This window comes from Maylandia zebra, linkage group LG23, assembly GCF_041146795.1.
Source record: "Maylandia zebra isolate NMK-2024a linkage group LG23, Mzebra_GT3a, whole genome shotgun sequence".
NCBI lineage: Eukaryota > Metazoa > Chordata > Actinopteri > Cichliformes > Cichlidae > Maylandia > Maylandia zebra.
This window is the reverse complement of record NC_135188.1, coordinates 49,916,940-49,941,111: the sequence shown is the minus strand read 5'-3', so window position 1 is coordinate 49,941,111 and position 24,172 is coordinate 49,916,940. Positions and strand designations below refer to the sequence as shown.

General features: G+C 40.6%; 2 protein-coding genes across 3 annotated transcripts in view; both read left to right on the top strand.

The window, feature by feature from the left end:
* Positions 1 to 4,554, top strand: part of runx1 (RUNX family transcription factor 1) — a 29,870-nt gene extending 25,316 nt beyond the window's left edge. For both annotated transcript variants that reach the window (XM_076880400.1, XM_004564134.4), the window contains exons 7-8: positions 2,779 to 2,925; positions 3,004 to 4,554. In XM_076880400.1, the coding sequence (XP_076736515.1) occupies positions 2,779 to 2,925; positions 3,004 to 3,545 (689 nt within the window). In that variant the 3' untranslated portion in view covers positions 3,546 to 4,554. The remainder of the gene's footprint in view (positions 1 to 2,778; positions 2,926 to 3,003) is intronic.
* An 11,766-nt stretch (positions 4,555 to 16,320) lies between these two features.
* The window catches only part of donson (DNA replication fork stabilization factor DONSON), a 29,445-nt gene continuing 21,593 nt past the window's right edge, over positions 16,321 to 24,172 (top strand). Inside the window, exons 1-3 of the mRNA XM_024798734.2 lie at positions 16,321 to 16,743; positions 16,871 to 16,945; positions 17,073 to 17,267. Coding sequence (XP_024654502.2) covers positions 16,321 to 16,743; positions 16,871 to 16,945; positions 17,073 to 17,267 — 693 coding nt within the window. The remainder of the gene's footprint in view (positions 16,744 to 16,870; positions 16,946 to 17,072; positions 17,268 to 24,172) is intronic.

Here is a 24,172-nt window from a genome sequence, read left to right as displayed (position 1 = left end):
GTGCAATCCACATTTGTAAGCGTCGTACACCATCTTACATGCTGTGATTGCAGCCATTCCCCAACTCTCTGTGAATGGGACTCATGGATATTGATCAGTGGTCTTTGATCAATGATCAATGGTCTTCCTTACAGATGGACTTCTAATAGGATCAGTGCCTTTATCGTTACAAAACCTTTGAAGAGATCATATAGGACCATTAAAAACAAAGGACTCTGATGCTGAACTGGCTTTTCTACAGGCATTTCAAAGTTCCTGTTCCTGCCAGTCTTTTGGACCTCAAACAGCTCAAGACTTGATCATTTTGTTAAGACTTGACAAAGTGAGTCCAAGAAATACAGAGTTAGAATTAACACGTGTTGTGTAAAAAAGCTTTATATATCTTTACATACTTTGTCTGCATAGCTGCAATTTTCAAGTCTTCCACTGCCCACAAATATTACCTGTTGGGCTGATTAAGACCCAGTTTGCCTCTTATAGCACCAGGAATGCTCAGATGTATCCTCACTTTGTGAAAGGTTAGGATCTACTAATACTGATACAGGCAGATAGCCCTTTAACTCATGGGACTACCATCAATACCAGTGTGAAAACCCATGCCAACCCAACCAATTCCATTTGTGAGTGACTGGGAGAAAATCCAGAGAACAAGCCTCCATACTTAAGCTCTGGGTACAGAATACCACCACAAGTTGGAGGTGGAAATACACTGGCCTGCCACTTCATTAAATACTAACCAGGAGCAACCCATGAGCCAGTAGCCTTGGTAAAAGCCTTGAAATAAACAAAGCAAGTAAATGTCAAAACAGGGTGCTGGTTGAGCTCAGTTGGATAAGCAGGTGATCAAATGCTGCATGGCTGAGAGTGGCCAGCCCAGGTTTGAGTCCGACCCGTGGCCCGTTGCCATGTCTCCCCCCTCTGCTTTCCTGTCAGTCTTCACTCCACCTTTCTAATAAAGCTGTAAGAAGGGCGATTTTTGTTTGTATGCGGCATCAGTCCATAATTCCTTCAAAAAAAGAAACAATCAGGAGCCAAAATCAATTATCTAGAAAGACTTCTGTATTGTTTCATGCAAGCTGATGCAATGCATCATTTAATTTATTAAGCTCGTACATGATTATTTCTTGAAGTGTCATGTAATTTTATTTTTTCATCTGATGTTTAGTTTATGCTTAAAGAGTTACTGGCATGAACCTCTTCCCTTAATTTAATCTCAGTATAGCAGGTTAGTTATTTTTCTTGAATCAGTCGTACCACACAGTTTTTGTTATCATAGAAGTTGCTTATTACGATGAATGTAACTCCAAATTCTCAGTGTAATAGTTAACAAATTAAAATTAAATTCTAAAGTTTTATATCTCAGAACATGTAAAAAAAATAATGTGGTCTGTAGTAGGTCTTAACATTAGTTTAATACAAACTCAGATAAACTATAAAATGTGACATATTACACTGTGTTATTATTTATTTACTAAAGAAAATAAGCCAAAATGCAGAAGCAGTGTATAAAAAACCAAGCACACCATTACTACTTCCATGAAGATGTTAATCAAATGGTCATGATTAAATGATCATCAGCGAGTGTGCCCACCTCTATAAAGGCAGACATTTTTGGTCGTTTGCTCTGTGGGGTATTCCTTTGGGATTTAATGCAACACCAAGGTAGAAAGAGATCAATGTTAGAGGCTCATCAGTTCCAGGTTTCTTTCAATGTTTTTCTTTTGATTAGAAAAAACTGAAGAGGTATGGCTTGTTTGGTAGCATTGTCAGCCAAAAGCCTTGTATCCCTAAAACCTTAGCTTTGCAAAATGGCATCTGAGCAAGCCACAAGACTTCTGGGACGATGTTGGATATACAAGTCTAATGTGAATATGTTTGGCCAAATTGGCTTGTTTGGTGAAAGGAAAAAAACACAGTATTTCAGCACGAACATATCATACCAGTCCTCAATCCTGAGGTAAGAGTTTTGACTTAATTGCAGCCCCAACAACAGAGTAAGGAAGACATAATTAACGTTGTAAGAAAATAGATGGAGGGACATAATTAGGAAGGGAGAGATTGGGGTAAAATGAATGGCTACTTTGAACATGAACATTTCTTTAAAGTGTGGCTTTGAAGTTTTTAATAGTCACATTCAACATTCATCCAGTCTCATCCACTTATCCTTGTCAGGGTCGGGCTGGAGCCTATCCCAGCTGTCATAGGGCTGGACAGGTCGCCAGCCTGCCGCAGAGCTAACACAGACAACCATTCATACTCACATTCACACCTATGGACAGTTTAGAATTATCAGCTAACCTAACCCCAACTGCTAATCTTTGGACTGTGGGGGGAAGCCGGAGTACCTGGAGAGAACCCACGCGAACACAGGAGAACATGCAAACTCCAAACAGAAAAACCTGGGGGTGGAATCAAACTCAGGACCTTCTCACTAAATAGAAACAGTGCTAATCACCCCACCCACATGCAACATAACATAAACTGGGAGTGTCAGTAGCACAGGAAAAAGTCATGTGAAAAAAACTTTTCTTGAACCTCCTGTTCATCTGGACGTAGCGTTTTCAGTGGGAGAAACATTTCATCCAGATGACTTCTTCAGTCTCAGCTGACTGCGGGATTCCAACCTTATATACAGTACATTTGCACAGTAACTGAAACTAGCACTGTTGAAGGAATAAACCTTTGAAACATTTTACTGCTCCAAAGGTATCAGTGATTATATATTACATGTATTTTCGCTCACAGTCCCTTTCTCCTGTCTGCTTGTATCTCTTTCAGATTCCAGACAGATGCAGTCATCACCATCATGGTCTTACGATCAATCGTATCCTTATCTTGGCCAGATAACTACACCCACTGTTCCCACGGCTAATTCTCTATCACCTGGTCGTTCTTCTCTCAGTGACCTGTCCTCTCGACTAACAGGTAACAAACCTATGCGTGGTGACACACGTAGGGAACACTGTGATTAAGTTGTAACAATCAACCTTTGTCTTCTTTCAGGCTCTGAGCTCACTGCCTTTGGTGACCCAAGGATGACCTTAGAACGGCCTTTCAGTTCCCTGCCCTCCTTGCCTGACTCACGTTTTTCTGATCCCCGGGTGCACTATCCTCCCACTGCAGCTGCCTTTACCTACACCCCATCCCACAATCCAGTCTCCAATGGTGCACTCGGTATCACAATGGCAACAGCCATGGCCACCACCCCTGCAGGGAGGTACCACACCTACCTGCCTCCACCCTATCCTGCAAATGCACCCCAAGCTCAGAACGGGCCCTTCCAGTCCACCTCCTCACCATATCTCTACTACTCCACTGCCGCTGGCTCCTACCAGTTCTCCATGATGACAAGCGGAGCAGGCAGCAGTGATTCACGCTCACCACCAAGGATCTTGCCACCATGCACCAATGCCTCCACAGGTTCTTCCCTCCTGCACCCCTCTTTACCCAGTCAGAACGAAGGGGTGGGTGCGGAGGTGGAGTCCAGTCACAGTAGCTCACCAACAAACATGGCTCCTGCTGAAGCTGTCTGGAGACCCTACTAAACGAGCAATGGCAGAAGTGAAGGGTGCACCCACCCACTTTGTCATGTGATGCACACACTGGCAAGGGTGGAACAAATAAAATGAAACGGTAACATCCGGTGGGTCTGCCTACTAATTAGCAAGCAATATTGAGTTTTAAGTTAAGCTGCATGTTAAGACCAGTTTATGTTAGAACTGGCTAATGTCGGTACCAAACATCACACAACTAGGAGCCAGAAGAGTACAGCCAGTAGGAAATACTGTCACATCAGGGTCTATCAAGATAGGATTGCTCTCTGTAGAGGAGAAACAACAAACTGAAGACACTGTGCTCGAGCAGGACTGGACTGATCTCAGCCAAGCATCCTTTGTTCAGTACCAGGACTTATTCGTCATAATGTGGTTGATGATGTGAATATATTATTTGCTCCTGACAAATGTTGTGATGAACTGTTTGTGTTTACTGTATCAGCATTCTTTCTCCCTTTTTTCTTTCTCAACTAAAGTTCAAGAAATATCATTTTAGACATGAAATAGTTCAAAGTTTTCCATTGTTTCCATTTCCAAAGTTCACTGTATCCCATTAGCTGTGTTCATCCAAGATGGTCTTCTCTGTCCTCCAAATCCACCACCATTTAATTTTGAACCAACAAACCATTGCACCAAAGACTGCACCATTGTAAAAGCATTGAATTTGTTCTCATGACACCTTTTTAGAGTTTATTTCATATTTGTTCCTGTCTGTGTGCATATGTGTGTTTGGGTGAGAGTCCATGTAATTGTGTGTCTGTGTGTCAAATTTTCCAGTGATCCACTACTGATTTGTACCATATATAGCAATGACTGTATATGACACCCTAAGATTGTTTTCATCACCCCTTCCTCTCTCTCATTGTCTCTCTCAAATAGACACACAGACTCAGAGAGACATACAAAGACACACACACACACACTTACGTCATAGTTTGCTATAACACTGTTGTGTATATTTCAATTAGACTGATGTAAATATAAAGAAAACACAACTGTTTCCTGGTCCTTTAATATGTTTTCATTGTTATTTGTCTCTTCATGAATAATCTGTCCTAAGACAAAACACACACACAACACACACACGATCTTTTGCTGTTTCTGACCCTGAACCTGAAGTGCAACACCAACACACTTAAAAGTCGAGTGAGATACCTGACACCTGCAGCCTGGAATTTAATACCAAATGAGTAATATCGTTCCCAAATGTAAGAACAAGAGTTGGTACTCTCTAAGGTGTGTAGCATGATGTTTCCATCTCATGACGACAGGTATTGGTGCTTTCTTTTGAGTTTTGATATATGACACAGTATACACTATATTGTCAAAAGCATTTGCTTGTCGGACTTCACATACATATGATATCCCATTCTTAATTGATTAGGTTTTCCACAAGGTTTAGGAGTGTGCTTATAGGAATGTTTTAGCATTCTTCCAGGAGTGCATTTATGATGTGAGTCACTGATGAAGGACGAGAATGCTTGGCTTGCAATCTCCACTCTAACTCATTCCCAGGTCTATATGCAGGCCAGTCCAGTTCTTCCACTCCAAACCGCTTTGTGCACTGGTGTGCACTCCTGTTGGAACAAAGTTTGGTGCTTGAAATTGGAATACTTTGGTATCCTAAATTATTAAGAGTTCCTTTAACTGGAATTAAGGGTCCCAGCCCAAGTCCTGAATAGCTATCCAACACCATAATCCCCCCTCCACCAACCATTACACCTGGCACGGTGCAGTCAGACAACTAACTCCTGGCAACAAACCGAGACTTGCCCATTAGACTGCCAAATGGAGAGGCATGACTCTTCACTCCAGATACCACATCTTCACTGCTTTAGAGTTTAGTGGCAGCATGCTTTATTTTTATCCAACACTTTGTGTTGTGCTTGGTTATGTAAAGCTTAGATGTAGGTCCTCATTCATGGAAACCCTTCCGATTAAGCTCTTTGTTCTTGAGCTAATCTGAAGGCCACATGAAGCTTGGAGGTCTGTAGTAATTGACCCTTCAGAAAATTGAGTACTGAGCAGATGATCTATTGGACTTAGATCAGGCAAGCGTGGAGCCCAGTGCATTATATTATTTCCTCCATCCAAAAGGATGAACTACTGTTAATACATGAGGGAGGCCATTGTCATGCATTGTCAGAGGAAGTCAGAGCCCACTGCACCAGTGTAGTGTCTAATAATGTGTTAAGACAATTTAATCCCAGTATCTAATGGTGGTCAGGGTGCCATTGCCTAGCCTGTAGAGGTCTATGCAATCCATTCATTGATTTGTCTTCCCAGATCATTACTGGCACAGTACCCAAATGGTTATGTAGAACGATGATACAAACAACATAAATGACAATTGGACCTTCACACCACTGGCCTGCTGAAGGTCATTTTGTAAGGGATTGGCAGTGTTCATCCGGATACTGTTGCTGCTGACTGTTTAAAAAGTTTTTGTTCAACTATCCAGAGTAGCTGTGTGTCTCCTAGAATCTCCTCCATGCTCCTGAGACTGTGCTGGGAGACACAGCAAACCCTCAGGCAATGGTAGAGTCCAGGTATCGCCTCATGCTACCCATAGTGACACTGAGCCTCGCCAAATCAAAACTAGTGGAAAAAACTCTGAAAAGATGAGGATAGAGTCAGCCAATTGTTTCCCCCTGATTAATACCCCCCACACAACTGACCAGATGAGTATCCCAGAAATGTAATACTGTACTCTGATCCAGGTGCTCCATTTTTTGAGCTCTGTATGACTGATGACAGATTAACAAGGAGCTGGATTCTCATAAAGTCTCAGTGATCATCATGACAGGGAAACAGGAGCTACAGTGAGAAAAAAACCTGAGACTATTTGTTTCGCTGTTTATGATTTTCCTTCAATAGTCTGAACAAACTCGTTAAAAATTTAAACTTGTATTTTGAAATTTTCATTTGTAAAATTTCTCACACAAATTTGAAATTACAGTTACAGTTTAAATCTCCAAACCTGTATTCACATTTTATTCATGTTTATTTATTATTTTAATATTTACAAACACAGCTCTTTTACTTTTTTCCTTGTATTGACTGCATAACATACGTGATATTGTCTGATTGGTCCTGTCTGATCTTCACTGTACTAACCATGGTTCTCGCTGTTCCCCTGAATCTCCAGTGTCACCCACCATGCTCATGACCCAACCTAAACGCCACTGACACTTTCATCATGCTTCATGACCAAGCACCTACCTACTTAACTCCCTGCATTTCACCTGTTCAGCCTGCGCTGTCCTGCTGCCCTTCTTTCATCTCCAGAGGCCAGTTTTAATATATACATCAATGTAAATATATCCCTTTGATTTATTTGGGTCCACGTGTTGTCAAATACAATGATAATATAAGCGCATTAGTGTTTTAGAGATTCTAACTAACCCTCCATCTCAAATTAAACATCTGAGTTCAGAGGGAACTGCCATAGATACCAACTACAAATACAGGAGACTCCTGAATCTAAATAACTACAGATCCACTTAAACATTTATTTATATCACGATTTTCAGAAATACCTTAAATGTGTTCAATATTCCTTAACAGCATATATCAAATCTTCAGGCTCTGACATCCATCTGAAGCACTGCGCTGGTTTCTGCATTAATGCCTTGTGACTGAACAAAAAAAGAATCACTCTTAGACACGCATTTGTCTACTTTTAATACAATATAATGAATAACACATTGAACAAAAACAGTAAACCCTTAGTTTTAGTCAAACTTTACATTAGAAGTTGACTTTTTTTAAGTAACTAGTTAACATCTGTTGCTCTTAAAGCCTGTTGAGTTCAGGGATTTATTATACAAGTGTGAGTATGAACTTGGTATAGTTTCCTTTTGGAATAATAACCATGGGCGAATCAAAATGAAAGTACTGAGGAAAACTCTGGTCTGTGTACTCTGGTGATGCCTGAGTGAAAGTGTGATAGTCCTGTAGTTTTTTGTCAGGGGTGAACTAACAGTTCTGTTTTACTGCCAACAGTGGGACAAACTAATACTGCTGGATTGGCATCTTATTTTCATGTACTGGACATTTAAAATATGTTCTATTAAAAGTCTCTTTAGATATAAAATATGCTGTGAAAGAGGATCCTCTGCACTCCCATGGAAATCTTACATATTCATACTCTTTTAAGCTTTAAAAAATATTTTTAAATAGATCTTTTTCTATATATTAATATATTTAGTATGGGATCTCCTCTTTGGAGACCTTTACTTACTTGGACTTAGGTCCTCCTGTGCTGTTCAGCGCATTGGGCGGCAAGTGTCCACCAACCTACTCGATCGGCTGCTTCGGCCTCATCCCATGCAATGTCTATGGTGCATAAGTCATCGATGAAGGTCCTCCGCCATGTTGTATGGGGGCGGCCTGGTTTGCGTCTTCCATGGGGTGGGTTCCATGTGATGGCAATCTTGGGCAGTTGATGTGGGGGTTGACGTAGAACATGACCTCCAAACCGCACACGCCACTCAGTCACAATGTCCTGGAGGGGACGTGTGGCAGTTCGATGGTGTACTTATTCGTTGGTGACATGGTCCCGGTAGGAGACCCCCAGAATATGTCTTAGCCATTGCTGCTGGGCCACATGGAGTCTTTTTGCAATTCTGGCTGATGTTTTCCACATCTCACAAGTGTAGATTGCAGTAGGTATAACGATGGAGTTGACCACGATCTTTGGGGTCGACCAGATTGGCCGGAGCTGCTGAAAGACCGCACCTGCTTTAACAATTCGACACACAACGTCATGCTCAGCATCTCCATCACTTGCCAGGATGCTGCCCAGGTAGGTGAATTGATTCACCTCCTCCAGTGGTTGCAGTCCTACCGTAATGGGGTCCTGTTTCGTCACGTAACCTGTCCTCATGACCTTGGTTTTGTTTCCACTGATCCATAAGCTCACTTTGGCTGCCTCTTGCTCCAAGCATGATGTCATAGTAGTCATGATTTTCCGGACGTCAGCCAACAAAGCGATGTCGTCTGCAAAGTCGAGGTCCTTGAGGCATGTTGGTGGATGCCAAGGTATCCCAAAGCCATCTTGGTCCATGGCCCTCTGCATAACAAAGTCAATGGCAAGAAGGATGAGGAAGGGAGAGAGGATACCCCCTTGCCTCACACCGGTCTCAATGGTGAAGAAATCCGTGTAGCCATCCTCTGTGTGGATGCAGCAACTGGACCAATAATTGTGATAATCTGCAGGGAAAAATGTTGTGCAGCTTATTTCTTCGCTTAACAGCACTTACACATAAAGAGGAAGTCTTTAGCCAGCTAGGAGCTACATTTCATTTGAACATATCAAATCACCAGGTCTATGTTATCATCCATCAAGCTTTTGTCCTCCACTGGGATCAAAACTACCAAATATTTAACAATATTTTTACCTGGGATATTTCTGTATCAGCAATGTCTTTTAAAGCAAGAATGTCAAAATTATTTAAATTAAGGTTTAAGCCTGATGTTAATAACAGATCAAACTTTGAGATTTCATTTGTGTCATTGTGACACATTGAGGGGCAGGGATAGCTCAGTAGGTAGAGTGGTTGCCCCATGATCGGAAGGTCGGGGGTTTGACTCCACTGAACGGCTCCCCTGAGGTACCCCTGAGCAACGTACACATTATTATTATTGTGTTTGAGAGAGTGGAAAAGCACCATTCATATCAGTCCATTTGCCATTAATACAATCACTTTTTTCTTATACTTATGTGCTTTTTATCTAACAGTCACACACATTCGTACTCAAATGGATGCATCAGAGAGCAGCTTGGGGTTATTTATGCAGACGGGGATCAAACCACTAAAGTGACCCACTCTACCTCCTGTGCTACAGTCACCCCAGAGACAGTGACTTGTGTATATTTAAAGATAATGCAACTAAACTTATGGTAGATTATTGAAAGGTTCAGAATTTGGCTTACCGCTAAGAAGAGATGGGACGGCCATAACGAAATTCCCCTCTTAATCTGAGTGATGGCAGTTTCACCGATGATGTCTTGATTGCTTTGATAAAAAAAGTTATCAAATTTTTAAAAATTTAGGGTTAAAGATAAAATTGTGGAGAACTGTAGAGAATCAAGAATAAAATCAGGTGACTGCCAACAAGCCATTATTTGTAGTTAGCTCCAAAAACAGGTGAATATTATTGAGATATGAATGCCACTCACGAATCCACAGTGGGATTCCTGAATTCTTTTATTTGGATCAGTGTTTCAAAGCTATGAAAATTGTCATTTTATAATCATTGTTGAGTGTAATTGGTCTCCAGTTATCAATAAATAAAGGATCTTTGTTGGTTTGGGGAATTAAAGGGAGATGTCCTTTCTTCAATGAAGGGGACAGTTCTTCTTTTACAGATCGCTTCATTAAAGAGAGCAGCTAATCATTTAATTGGTAAATTGACAGCAGAAACATCATTATTTTTTCTATTTTTGAGCTATTTTTATGTGCTTGTTTTTTTGCCATATGCAGTGGCTATCTTTCTCATTTAAAACCTTAGAAATTCCCAGTATTTTCCACATACATTACTTTTTGAGGCCAAATTCCAGGACTTTCCTATAACATCCTTGATATCTGATATGGGCTGTTCACTCTTCAGAAGTGAGCTAGTCTGAGCCTAACCCCTTCTATTGTTCCACTTACTGATATTTGGTGTCAGTGTCAAAATGTTGTGGTCTTTCAAAATAGCAGGAAAAATGTCTGCCTCATTTATATTCAGTGATTATAGACAGAGTAGAATCTTTGGATGTAAGCTGTTTCCACAGCGCTGCTCTGACCACTCTCGTTCTCACCAAAATGAAGCTTCTTCTCTTTCAGGAAGGAACTGTTGTTTGCTCTCTTTCAGATGTTTCTCACAGAGCAGAGGACGATGATTGCACATGGCTCGTCTGCCCAGCGTGTGCGTCACATCAATCATTGCCTTCTGTCTGAGCTCGGTAGCAGCTTTCTGACAGAATCAGGATACTTTCTGTCTCATGTCCTGTTCTCTTGTTCATTCTCAGCGTACAGATGCAGACGCCATCCTTTTTTGTAGCACTCCGCTTCAGATAATCTGTTACTGATATCACTTTGCTGTTTTTGAATATTTTCTCAAGAGCTTGTTTTTTTCTTTTGTTAATGCCATTGATTTCTTCATAAGCAAACTCTAGTCATGTTTAAGCTTCTCTATCATATTGGGACCACGTTTTCTAGCTTGTTTGCCTTGTTTACCTCGATTGTGAGAACACTGATTATATTAGTGTGGAACAGGGCATTGGTGTTCCTCTTTTTGACCCCTGGCCTATTTTGAAATTCTAACCAGGAAGGAGGAAACGGGTTAAACTGGACCACAACCATAAAATATAAGAAAATAAGATGTATTAAATTTTATATGCCATGGGACAGATTTACTAAGCGAGGCAAATTATTGTGATATCAAAACTGCAGTGTGGAGCAATTTATAAGCAATGGTGCAGTAAGAGCACTTCAGTAAGACCAGTACAAAATACTGGCTCAAAAATCCAGTGTAAGCTCATGACCGGACCTGGGGCTTGCAGAACCTTGGCCCCTTTGGGAAATGGTCATGGAGGGAGTGGTTCCCTCTTCCTACCACTTTCCGCTGGACGATGCTGCCCCTCCCTGGGATGTAGGGAGGGGCAGCATCCCAGGGAGGGATCAACGGCACGTGGCTGGATGTTCTGGTGTGGTTGTTGAGCCGCTCCCTTGCTGGTATGGGATGGCTTGGACCTCTTCCTTGTTAGGGGGCTCTGGCTCAGGTGCTGGCCAATTCTTGGGCGCCTGGAGCCCTGGGACCCTGTTCTCGGCTCGTGCCACTATCCTTTTATTATATTTTCCCTTATTTCTTCCCTCCTTCCCCCTTTTATTTCTCCTCTTGCCTGTACTGCCTTAGACATTGTCATACTATACCACACATAATGTAATAACTGAAATGACACAAAAAGAAACGAATAAATAAACTGATAAAAGATACACATGAACAAGAGGAGCCTATAGCGAATTTATAGAGCTGATCTTGAAAAGGAAAACTGTACTCACTCGAGAGGATGATACAACCATGTTGTTCCCTCTATCTGCAGCTGAGCACTGGTTGGCTTTTCCCCACAGAAGAGCGTTCAGCATTCATTTCATTTCATTTCATTTATTTGTTCATTTTCAGGCACAACAAATACCTATATTGAACATAAAATGCACAAAACAAAAAACAAAAATTGCCTGAAAAAGGAGTGGGATGAAGAAAACTTATTAAATCCCACCCCTATACTCACTCATCAACAAAAAAAAAAAACTTCCCGCAGCTACGCCCATCATTGCATACAGACCCATCAACAGCCCCGGGCACATACAAGCATCTAAACGGCAGCTTGCAACCAACAATTAGAGCCTTCATAACTGAATACAGAATATATAAATTATAAATTGCATTACCACAGGCAGTGGCGTGTCTAGAAAATTTTTGTTGGGGGGGCCAGGTAGGGGCACAGATTTGGAGAAGGGTGGCAGATTTAATTGGCAGATAATGTTTAAAAAAAAAATTCTACCAACCCTTAACCATAATTCAATAATCCTATAAACCTAATAACCAAATGCACTTTTAACTCTTATTAGAATGAGATTTTAACCACTACGGTGCAAAGTTTTTAGATACTGCATTGATAAAGTACAAGAGATACAATCAGTGCTTTGTCAGTGTTTACTCAGCAGTCAAGGACATCAATATTTGCATAGTATTTTTACTGACATATAGTACACATATGTTTTGGGCAAAAACATTTTTGAATATTAAAATACGAACATTTGTAACAAACAATTGACAAATTAGCCAATGCAAAACTTTATCTGCTTATTAAAAAAAGAAGATAATCTTCTCACAAACTGGTGTTTGATTTTGAAACAGGAAAAAAGTGGAGAAACAAATGAAAAGACTAACATTTGAATGAAACCTGAAAGCAAGTAAATACTTTCTATGCTGCCTTATGGTAAACTTTGGTAATATTGATAAAGAACAACACTGGCTGATGATGAAATACAGTCAGCTGGCACGGTGACACTGCCAGTATTAACCTGCAGGGCTGGACTGGGACAAAAAAATTGGGCATTTTTACTACAGACCGACCCACCAGGTATTAAAGCCATAAAGACTTTGACTGAAAACAAACCCTGTTGTGACAGTGATGTACAGTCTTGTTGGTATATGTATGATTTCTATACATTTTACGTCAGATAAAAACTTGGGTTGTAAGATTTAGATAATTATTTAATAAAAGCTATATATTTTAAATGAGAATAAGAAAGAAAAGTATTTCTTTGTGCCTTTCCCTGTTAATGCCCTACATGCCCCCCTGGAAAAACTTTCCTAGACCCGCCCCTGCACAGTTACCAGCTGTCAGCTACATAAAAAAGGATCCTGGTGTTATTTATCTCTCAGAAACAGTTGATAACTTCAACTCATCCATGTCACCTAAAAGGTAAACCTGTTTCTCCATCACCTGTTCAGCTCTGATGGTTCAGTAAGGACATCTCCTGGTTTCATCTTCATGTTTCCCTCTCACCACATATCCAAACCGATATCATGACCAGCAGCTTTACAGCTGTGGCTCCAGCAAACAACAGCTGATACTAGAAATTAATATTAAATACATTCTAACAACAGCTGATCAAGCTTAAACGTGCTGCTGTTGTTTAGCGCGACATCCGCTGGTTTCCTCTTTCTGGCGCAAAGTGAGCGATAAACAAACAAGAGAGAAAAGCCGATCAGCTGATCATCGATCAGTTTCATGATTGAAGTAGCAACAGGAGAGAGAGGGGAGAGAATGAGAGAAGAAGAGGCAGCTGTGCAGCATAAAGACAGAATAACTCCAGCTTTGTGTCTTTTTTCCATTCTAGCTGAAGTTCGGGACAAACTGCGTCTCTTCTCAGCTCAATACGAAACGTGTAATATTTTCTCTGAATGAGGGACCATTCCATTTTTTTAAGGAGCCGTTGGCAACTCTACTAACCTTATGAATAAAATAAAGTTCACTATCAGTAACATCATAGCACCCACCCAGCTGTATAAAAACTCCGTCAAACTGGCTAGAACGCAGTATGAGTTATTGCAACTGACAGTAAAAAGTCAGCAACATGAAAATAAACTCCACCTAAACTTGGTTTATATCTGACCCAGACAGACTGCAGGTCATAACTTCTTACCTGAAGTTCAGTTCACCTGACACTCGGACTGGCGGCTGCTTCGGGGCTCTCCTCCTGCCTCCCCTTCCCTCATCCACCTGCTGGCCTCTGTGGAAGCCCCACCATAGCCACCACCAAACAACTGAGTTATTTCTACACATCGACCTGCATCTGGCCAATCCACCACCTCTCATTGTTCATGCCATTACAAAAAAAAATAAAAAATAAGTCACTGGGGATATGTCCGGTATGCCAGTCCAGCTATGTTAACCTGCAACCAAATCTGCAGCTCCATACAGCAATGTTACGACTTAGATTATATCTTATAACTCATAACTCTTATGTTAGCTCCCCTCAGTAGCATACTGTCTGAAATATTCCACAGCTGCAATAATTCTTTAAGTGTTATTTTTTCCTTGGTATTCTAATTTCACCGAAGTTTACTAAACTCAACAAACTTGATATTACTTACCGGGACATTTATTCTGTCCTCATTTTCTTTCACCGAAAAATTGTTTCCTGCAGTGCCATCTTTCGCGCTTGGCTCTCCTACCTTTGCTAACGTGATGCGCATAGCGCAGAAGCGATGCTGCATTCACTTACACTCGGATATCTGAGCGTCACCGTGAAAACATAATCGGACATTTGATATTTGATTGAATTTTATTATTTTGCCTTTGGGGTGGCACCTGGGGTGGCCAGTCTGGTTGGGGGGGTGGCCTGTGCCCCCCCAGGCCACCCCGCTGGACACGCCATTGACCACAGGTAACAGGCAGTAATAACTACAAGTAACAAACACACATACATATACATACATATATATCTACACACACATGTACATATATGTACATACATACGCACACTTTTTTTTTTTTTTTTTTTTTTTGGAATCCATACCAGCAATGGTAAGAGAACAGACATTACAGAGCACACTAAAACCCATCATTGAGTATACTGTGACCAGACCAACTGTTTGTAGAGGAATTTAAATCTATGAATATTTTTGCATTGTTTCAATTGTAAACTCAGACTGTTCCAGATTTTCACACCACATACAGACACACAAAAACCTTTACGGGTTGTTCGAGTTCTGGGTAATTTGAATTCTCCAAAGCCTCTCACATTATAAACCTTTTCTCGAATTTCAAATCTAGTTTGTAAATTTGCCGGTAAAAGTTTAGTAAAAGCTTTATACAAAATTATGGATGTATTGTAATTAACCAGATCCTGGAATTTAAGTAACTTTGCCTGAAGAAAGAGTTTGTGAGTATGATCTAGATAACCAGCCTTGTGAATAATACGCAGTGCTCGTTTCTGTACTGTGACTAATGGATTAGTTGTATTTTTATATGTGTTTCCCCACACTTCCACACAATATGTAAGATATGGAAGAACCAGGGTACAGTACAGAGTACGAAGTGCATCTTTATCAAGGAATTGTTTCACTTTGTTCAAAACTGCGAGGCTTCTGGAAATTTTGGTTTTTATGTGTCTGACGTGGGGTTTCCATGAAATTTTATTATCAATTACGACTCCCAAAAATTTGTTTTCACTCACATTATCAATTGGTACACCTTCAATGATAATTGGTAATTCTACATTATATTTTAAATTACCAAAAAACATTGCTTTAGTTTTATTTATATTTAATGATAATTTATTTATGTCCATCCATTTTTTTATTAATTTTAGCTCCCTGTTTACGGTCATTACAAGATCAGTATAATCATCGCATGTAACAACAGATTATTTAAACCATATACTAACCTTTACAGGCTACTGTATAGTGTCTGCAATGATAAATAACGCTTTCAAGTTTGTTTGTTTTTTAGAAAGAAAAGACTACTTCATCTGAAAACAAAATGCAGGTATACAATGGAAGCCCAAATGTCCCAGTTTTACACTGGAACTTGAAAGCAGCTTACATTTGTAGATCTGTGCGAAGCTGGCGACGTTAAATTTGTCTCAAATCCCCTCTAAGTTCCAGGTACTCGTCACTGTATATCCGCCGGTAAGGCACAGGAAGCCGCTGCAGTATTCTCCTGGATGATAGGCGTCGCCACTCAGACAATATTGCCACATAAGCGCTGATATAGGAAGAGAAGAAGTCAAAGCCGGAAGTCAAGGCTTTGCCTTGTGTTTTTCTGAAAAGGTCTTTCCACAAACCCTCAAGTTTTCAAACTGTTCCAACATCTCCTTGTGTATACGTCTCTGATTATTATTAAATTATTAATTTAAATCATACAATTCAAATGTAGTAAAACCCGACACGACGTCACATCCTGACATAATGTCCAAAGTTCCCGATGAGTAAAGGCTCCAACAGATACAATAATTGCATTTAACACTGTAGATTATTGTGTATTTATTTTTAACGTGCGTCACAAAAACAAACGTAAGGAAATGACGTCCGTTTAGCTCCTTTTCACAGCCATTATCACGCGGGGACTCTACGTCAGCACGCTGCGCGCCAAATTTTTACAGCGCAGAAAGTGCAAAACAAAAACAGCCGCGGGTCCTGCGCTTTCTAAAGGAAACAGCGCTAAAAGCGGATTGTTTGGGGCAAACTGCATCTCCACAGGATGTCGGAACACTTTGGATACTCACCCAGCTTCAAGCGACCAGCGGAAATTTTGCGAATGAGGTGCAAAAGAGCCCGAAGCGACACCGGTGCCGGGTCCACAGACCGCCCCGAACAAAGCGGCTCATCTCCGACGTGCGTGCGGACTTTCTCCCCGGAACCGCTCTCCGGCGCCCAGAACCATTCCGGGGTTGGAATAAAACGCAGGAACCCGTTCGCAAAAATAGAAAACACTTACAGTCCCAAGAAGAAACGTCTGACTTTCAGGGACGCCAGCTGTAACCCCGAAAACTCTGATAGCTCCGGGATCACAAACAATGAGAGAGATGAAGAATCATCGAAGAGAGAAGGCACGCTAGATCTGGCTCTCAGTTTCAGGCTCGATGAGGCACAAAAACAGGAGTACCGACAAGCTTCCAGCCAGGTTGGTCTCGGTCCTTTGCACCGCCCGTATCATCAGAAAGCTCCTGTGTTTATGTGGTAGAGATGTAAACATGAAGGGAGACACTATAGGACCCCCTCTTACCTTTCCTGTCTGTGTCCTGCTGCAGAAATCTGGATCTCTGTCTGACAGTGATGTGTTGTTGGAAGAAGAACCGGAGCATATTAAAAGCCCCCTGCTAAAGGTGGGGATTTTTTCTGTATTTTTTTAAATGCTGACTGACATATCTGTGAGAATTGTCACTTTTTCCCAGGTTTTCTGTTGTGCAGTGTATAACCGTGTATTCAAAGGATTCCCCTCTGTCCTTCTAGAGCCCCCAAGCCAGTGCTCCCACTGCAGCTCCTGTGTGCACCCAGTATCCAGCAGACTGGAGCCTGAAGACTCGTCTCCTCCTGACCTCTCTGGTCTCCCTTTCATGGGCAGAGCAGCTCAAAGCTCAGGAAGAAGCTCAGGGGCTCAGCCAGCACTGCAAGGCACAGTTCAGTTCCCTGCCACACAGTCCACAGGTAGGCTCATTGCATACATGTGGAAGATGGACAGGCACACAATAGTCACATATGTTGAGACACCAGTGACACCAGTTACAGCCCTCCAAATAAATATTTTTTTCAGCACTTGTTGAGCCCTCACCATCTCACGACTTTTCGATTTTAGACCTACTTCAGATGTTTAAACCTAAAATCTTGTTTTTTATTCAGCCAGATTTTTTTTCTGTAACCAAATTAAAAAATGATATCACAGAATAACAGAGATGATCCGTGTCACAGTTTCCATGTAAACCTGGATCAGTTTGATGATTCTGAGTCTCAGTCTAAAACAAAGATTTGCGTCTTAATAATTATTATTTATAATAATAATGAAAATTGCAGGTCCCTGCTGTCATTAGTAGGGGTTTTGTATATATGAGCTTCTTTAGCCAGTAGGCGTGGATGATGTCAGGGCCTGGTGCTGCCCAACACTTCATGCTTGAGACTCTTTCATGGATGTCTGCTGCTGTGATGCTTAATGGATCCCGTTCAGAGAGGCTGCTGTGGTCCGCTCTTAGATCCACTGAACACTGAGCATTGCTGTCACGGGTTGTGTCCTTCTGCTGTATACTCTTCCGATATTGCTCCATCTCCAGCACCTCACACCTCAGATGATTTGATTTTCATGGCTTCGATCTCTCTGGTGTACCTCTTCAAGCTGCTAGCCAAGGCTGTGAGTCTTTGATGATCAGGTATGACCAGCTTGCTGTACTTCTTATACATCCCTTCCTTTATCACACCTTTCTGCAGCTCCGATACTTCCCTCTATGCTGCCTTGACCTTGGCCTCTAGTTTCCTTCTCCATGGAGGGTACTGCTCCTTGTGGGTGCTCATTTTGTTGCCAAAAAACTCACTGATCACTGCTGTTGTGGGGTAGATCAGTTGGTTGGTTACATTGATGACCACAGTGGGGATTGTCTGTAATGTTGCATTCACATCGCACGGGGGCTGCACGGCCTAGAGTCCTTTCTTTTTCTCAAAAATCGACAGCGCGCCTTATGTATGAATTCTGGTTGTGCTTACTGACCGTGAACCGATTTTATGTACACGGCGCTCAGCAATCTGTCAAAAATGTTTTAGTACGACTTTGGTAGCTACGAAGCTGCACCGCTTGATGGATTTACGGAGCATTACGGAGTGATACATACTGTGCTTCAACGCAATACTACCGGATTGTGTGCGTATAAGGACCACAAAGGGCACCTGTTAAGAGACGTGGTTATGAAGCGGATTTCAAACTCCAGGCTGTCAGTCGCGCAGTCAACTTGGGAACAGAGCAGCTGTGAAATCTGTCTTTGTTTTTTTTTTTTTAACATTTATTTATTGGTTTTAACCGGTTTTACATGGTGCACCGCGAGCATTAAAAATAAATAAATACATAAATAAAAACAAAACCACAACAACAACAGAAACAACATAGTAATAGAAACAAAAACAAAGCAAAGCATAACAGAAGGGAAGGACAGATATACAAATCAAGTTAGAGTTTCAGGACGTTAAGTCCACAGCGTGCACGCTGCAGTTCTCCAGAAAGTTGTAGAATTTTGACCATATAGCCCAAACTTGTCCAGTTTATTTCTTAATGCATAAGTTATTTTCTCCATAGATAGTATAGATGTCAGTCCATTAAGCCACTTAGATAGTCCACATATTTTTTGATTTTTCCAACACATAGCAATACAGCGCTTGGCTTCCACAAGTCCAGTCGTTAACAGAGCTCTATTGTTTGCAGCAGGTACAAAATTATTCGGGTATATATTTAAAATACATATTTTAGGATGAAGTGGAATCACATCACCAATGATTTGACTCAACAGATTTATTACCTTTTCCCAAAAGATTTTCACACGTGGACACTCCCATATACAGTGAAATAAAGTGCCCCTGTCCACTCCACACTTAATACAGGAGTCTGGGATGTTTGAGTTAAAATGATGCATTTTTGACGGAGTAATATATTGTCTTGTTAACCATTTATATTGAAGTAGCCGAGATTGCACATTAATTGTCTGACTCTGGGCCAAGGAGCATGATTTATACCACTCATCATCAGATATATCCGTTTGCCTCTAAAATAGACTGTGTTGATTCTTTGGAATTTTCCATAAATAATTTGTACAATGCAGAAACTCGGCCTCTCCTATTTAGATGCTTTATAACTGTGTTCTCTAGAGAGGAGGAGGTGGGGATTTCTAAGCTGTTACCTTGTGTGGTTAAGATAAAATTTCTTAATTGAAGAAATTTAAAAAAGGTTTGACAGGAATAGAAAAAGTACTTCTAAGTTGTTCAAAAGACATAAGAGTATTATTCCTAAATATATCAGACACTTTTCTTATACCTTGATCAAACCAAAGTTTAAAACCTGCATCCGCCCTACCAGGAAGAAAGCTGTTATTTCCAAATATCGGAGTAAACCTAGACAGCTGTATCATTTCTCCCAAGTAGTTATGTGTTTCTAACCAGATCATTATAGTGTTTTTTAAAAAGGGGTTCTTAGTTTGCTTATTTAGTGTCTTCCTGTCGGCTGAGTACAGATATAAGTAAACCCCCTCTTTCATAAGGAAGGTATAGTAATGAGATTCTGAGTCTTGGTCTTCTGTTGTTACAAATAAAGTTTTGGAATAGTTTTTGCAAATCTAAGAAGAAAGAGTTTGGTGGAGAGAGAGATACTGATTGAAGAAGGTAAAGATATTTTGGCAAAATTGACATTTTTAGTATATTAATACAACCAATTAAAGATATAGGTAGTTTCATCCATCTGTTTAGAAATGCAGTAACTGACGTCGTCAAGGAATTATAATTATAATTGGATGCCAGAATATTTTCAATTGAGTGAGTTAATTTCACACCCAGATAAGTAAACCCATGTTCACTTGTACAGCTGCTGTTATTGTGTATATATCTATTTATATTTCTTCATTCATTCTTATATATTTCTAAACTTTATATTGTGTGTTTTGTTGTACAGTTATTTCATTTTCAACTTTAATTTATATATTTTATCTTATTCTTTCCCAGTTAAATTTACCCTTCATTCTAATTTGTGTTGTACAGTTATTTCATTTTTAACTTTAATTTTTATATTTTATTTTATTGCTTCCTAGTTAAATTTACCCTTTTTAATTTTCATATTTATTTCCTATCTTATTCATAGCCTTTTCTTTTTTTTTTCTTTAGGTCACGAGCAGTTTTCTAAACATTTCACTGCATATCGTACTGCATATGACTGTGTATGTGACAAATAAAATTTAAATTTGAATTTGAGATAGCAGAAAGGGAGTGTTGATTGGAGGATTTTGTCGTTCATTTTTATTCAAAAATAATATTTCGGATTTATCAAAATTTATTTTATAACCCGAAAATGTACTAAATGTATTAATGAGACTTAATATGGATGGTGTTGATTTGTTTAAATTAGTGCAGAACAGGATCACATCATCTGCATATATAGGGCTCTAGACTGCGACCAATTTGGTCACAAGTGCGACCAAATTTTTCAGTGGTGCGACTAAAAAAAAAAAAAAAATTTGGTTGCACCTGTGCGACCAACTGTTCGGGTAGCAAAAAAAAAAAAAAAAAAAAAAAAAAAAAAAAAAATCTGCAACCTTCCCTGTGGTCAACAACAGACACACATTATGCCCCTATCGTGGACTAAACCAATCAGAGATAGTCAGGGGCGGGACCTCTGATTGGCCGTGGTGCAGGTGGAAGTGGGAGGTGAGTAGCTTGAATAAAGCGATATCAATTCATTAAATCCTGAATCGACTTTTAAATATAACTGTGTTTTGCCAGAAACGCCAGATTCTCAGATTAAAACTCACAAAACCATTTCAACAACAACCAAACAGCAAATGAGAGCAGGTACACGGACTCCACACAAAGACGTAAACACAGACCCGACGCATCAGAATCAGCTTTGTCTTTCTCGGCTTTCTCACCCGACGGCCCGTAGACGGACACGCTGTCGGAGCTTAGCGATTCTGATGCGTCCGGTCCGCGCTGTGTTTACGTCTTTTTGCGCTGATTCTGAGCTGCAGGTTTTGTCTCTCCAACCAAAATTCACCGAGCCAGCACCAAAAGAAGCAGCAAATTGCACTTCACATTTGATCAATGTCGTCATGAATTTTGCTGTTTTGCTTCCACGACTATTAAAATCACACTTCATGCACAGCTAGCTCTCTCTATCGCTCTCTGTACTTCAAGAACAGTTTCCCGTCTCCAATCTCTGTTTTCTGTATTATTCTTTCGCTTATTACCCACCAGTCTACCGTTGTTTACAGCGCTGTGGCTGCTGTCTTTTTCTTTTCTTTTTCTTTTTTCACTTAAATGACCTCGGACAAGAAAGCCTATTTTTTCTGTTATTCAATACTGAAGAAATTTAAACTTTATATGCAGAACATTGTAGAATATTTTTAAGGTTATCTGCTATAAAAAGCCAGACCAGGAAAATCTCCTTTCATGTTTTTCTGTGTTTTATTCTCAGTTACTTTCACACAAAGGCATCTGCTGTGATGTTCACAATTCTGATGAAGTCAGTACTGATAAATGATCAGAATTATAATATTTCTGACTGTCTGAGGCTAAGTTGAATCGAATCGGGACTTTGAAAACCGGAATCGAATGGATTATAGAAATTAGTGATGATACCCAGCCCTAGTGAGCAGCCTAGGCACGACAGAAGTGGATGTACAGTGGGGCAAAAAAGTATTTAGTCAGCCACCGATTGTGCAAGTTCCCCCACCTAAAATGATGACAGAGGTCAGTAATTTGCACCAGAGGTACACTTCAACTGTGAGAGACAGAATGTGAAAAAAAAATCCATGAATCCACATGGTAGGATTTGTAAAGAATTTATTGGTAAATCAGGGTGGAAAATAAGTATTTGGTCAATAACAAAAATACAACTCAATACTTTGTAACATAACCTTTGTTGGCAATAACAGAGGTCAAACGTTTACTATAGGTCTTTACCAGGTTTGCACACACAGTAGCTGGTATTTTGGCCCATTCCTCCATGCAGATCTTCTCGAGAGCAGTGATGTTTTGGGGCTGTCGCCGAGCAACACGGACTTTCAACTCCCGCCACAGATTTTCTATGGGGTTGAGGTCTGGAGACTGGCTAGGCCACTCCAGGACTTTCAAATGCTTCTTACGGAGCCACTCCTTTGTTGCCCGGGCTGTGTGTTTTGGATCATTGTCATGTTGGAAGACCCAGCCTCGTTTCATCTTCAAAGTTCTCACTGAGGGAAGGAGGTTTTGGCTCAAAATCTCACGATACATGGCCCCATTCATTCTGTCCTTAACACGGATCAGTCGTCCTGTCCCCTTGGCAGAAAAACAGCCCCATAGCATGATGTTTCCACCCCCATGCTTCACAGTAGGTATGGTGTTCTTGGGATGCAACTCAGTATTCGTCTTCCTCCAAACACGACGAGTTGAGTTTATACCAAAAAGTTCTACTTTGGTTTCATCTGACCACATGACATTCTCCCAATCCTCTACTGTATCATCCATGTGCTCTCTGGCAAACTTCAGACGGGCCTGGACATGCACTGGCTTCAGCAGCGGAACACGTCTGGCACTGCGGGATTTGATTCCCTGCCGTTGTAGTGTGTTACTGATGGTGACCTTTGTTACTTTGGTCCCAGCTCTCTGCAGGTCATTCACCAGGTCCCCCCGTGTGGTTCTGGGATCTTTGCTCACCGTTCTCATGATCATTTTGACCCCACGGGATGAGATCTTGCGTGGAGCCCCAGATCGAGGGAGATTATCAGTGGTCTTGTATGTCTTCCATTTTCTGATGATTGCTCCCACAGTTGATTTTTTCACACCAAGCTGCTTGCCTATTGTAGATTCACTCTTCCCAGTCTGGTGCAGGTCTACAATACTTTTCCTGGTGTCCTTCGAAAACTCTTTGGTCTTGGCCATGGCGGAGTTTGGAGTCTGACTGTTTGAGGCTGTGGACAGGTGTCTTTTATACAGATGATGAGTTCAAACAGGTGCCATTCATACAGGTAACGAGTGGGGGACAGAAAAGCTTCTTACAGAAGACGTTACAGGTCTGTGAGAGCCAGAGATTTTCCTTGTTTGAGGTGACCAAATACTTATTTTCCACCCTAATTTACGTATAAATTCTTTACAAATCCTACCATGTGAATTCATGGATTTTTTTTTCACATTCTGTCTCTCACAGTTGAAGTGTACCTCTGGTGCAAATTACTGACCTCTGTCATCATTTTAAGTGGGGGAACTTGCACAATCGGTGGCTGACTAAATACTTTTTTGCCCCACTGTAGCTGTAATAGGAAAAGAACTATTGCTAACTTTTCTGTTAAGTTAAGGCCTGATCCTTCTGAAATTCATAGCCAGTGCTCTGACACGGTGTCATCAATCTTTGAATGCTGAAAAAGCACAGTGTATCCAGAAAAACACATTATTGTGTGGATGCTTTAAGCATCCACACTATTGAGTTCCTGTTTCTCTTTATTCTTTATTATTGTGTGGATGCTTTAAGCATCCACACTATTGAGTTCCTGTTTCTCTTTCTTCTTTATTATTATTATTCCGGGTGTTTCCGTACACTTTTCGCCGTAGAACTACTTCCACAATTTTCAGCCGATTTTCACCGTTCAAATTTTAAACTATTCTGCTATTTTTGCTAATGCCGGCTATGACTTTTGGTATTTTTAACTATTATACTTTTTAAAATATTCCACTTTTTTCCTTTAATTTGTCCCATTGAAATGAATGGGAAACTTCAGCAATTCTGCTAAAATTTGCTTGTTTTTGAAACTTAACTACTTCCTCATACTTTCACCTAGAACAACCATTCAAATTTTAAAATGTTCACAAAGTATTGGGCTATTCAGGTATGATTCAGCTTT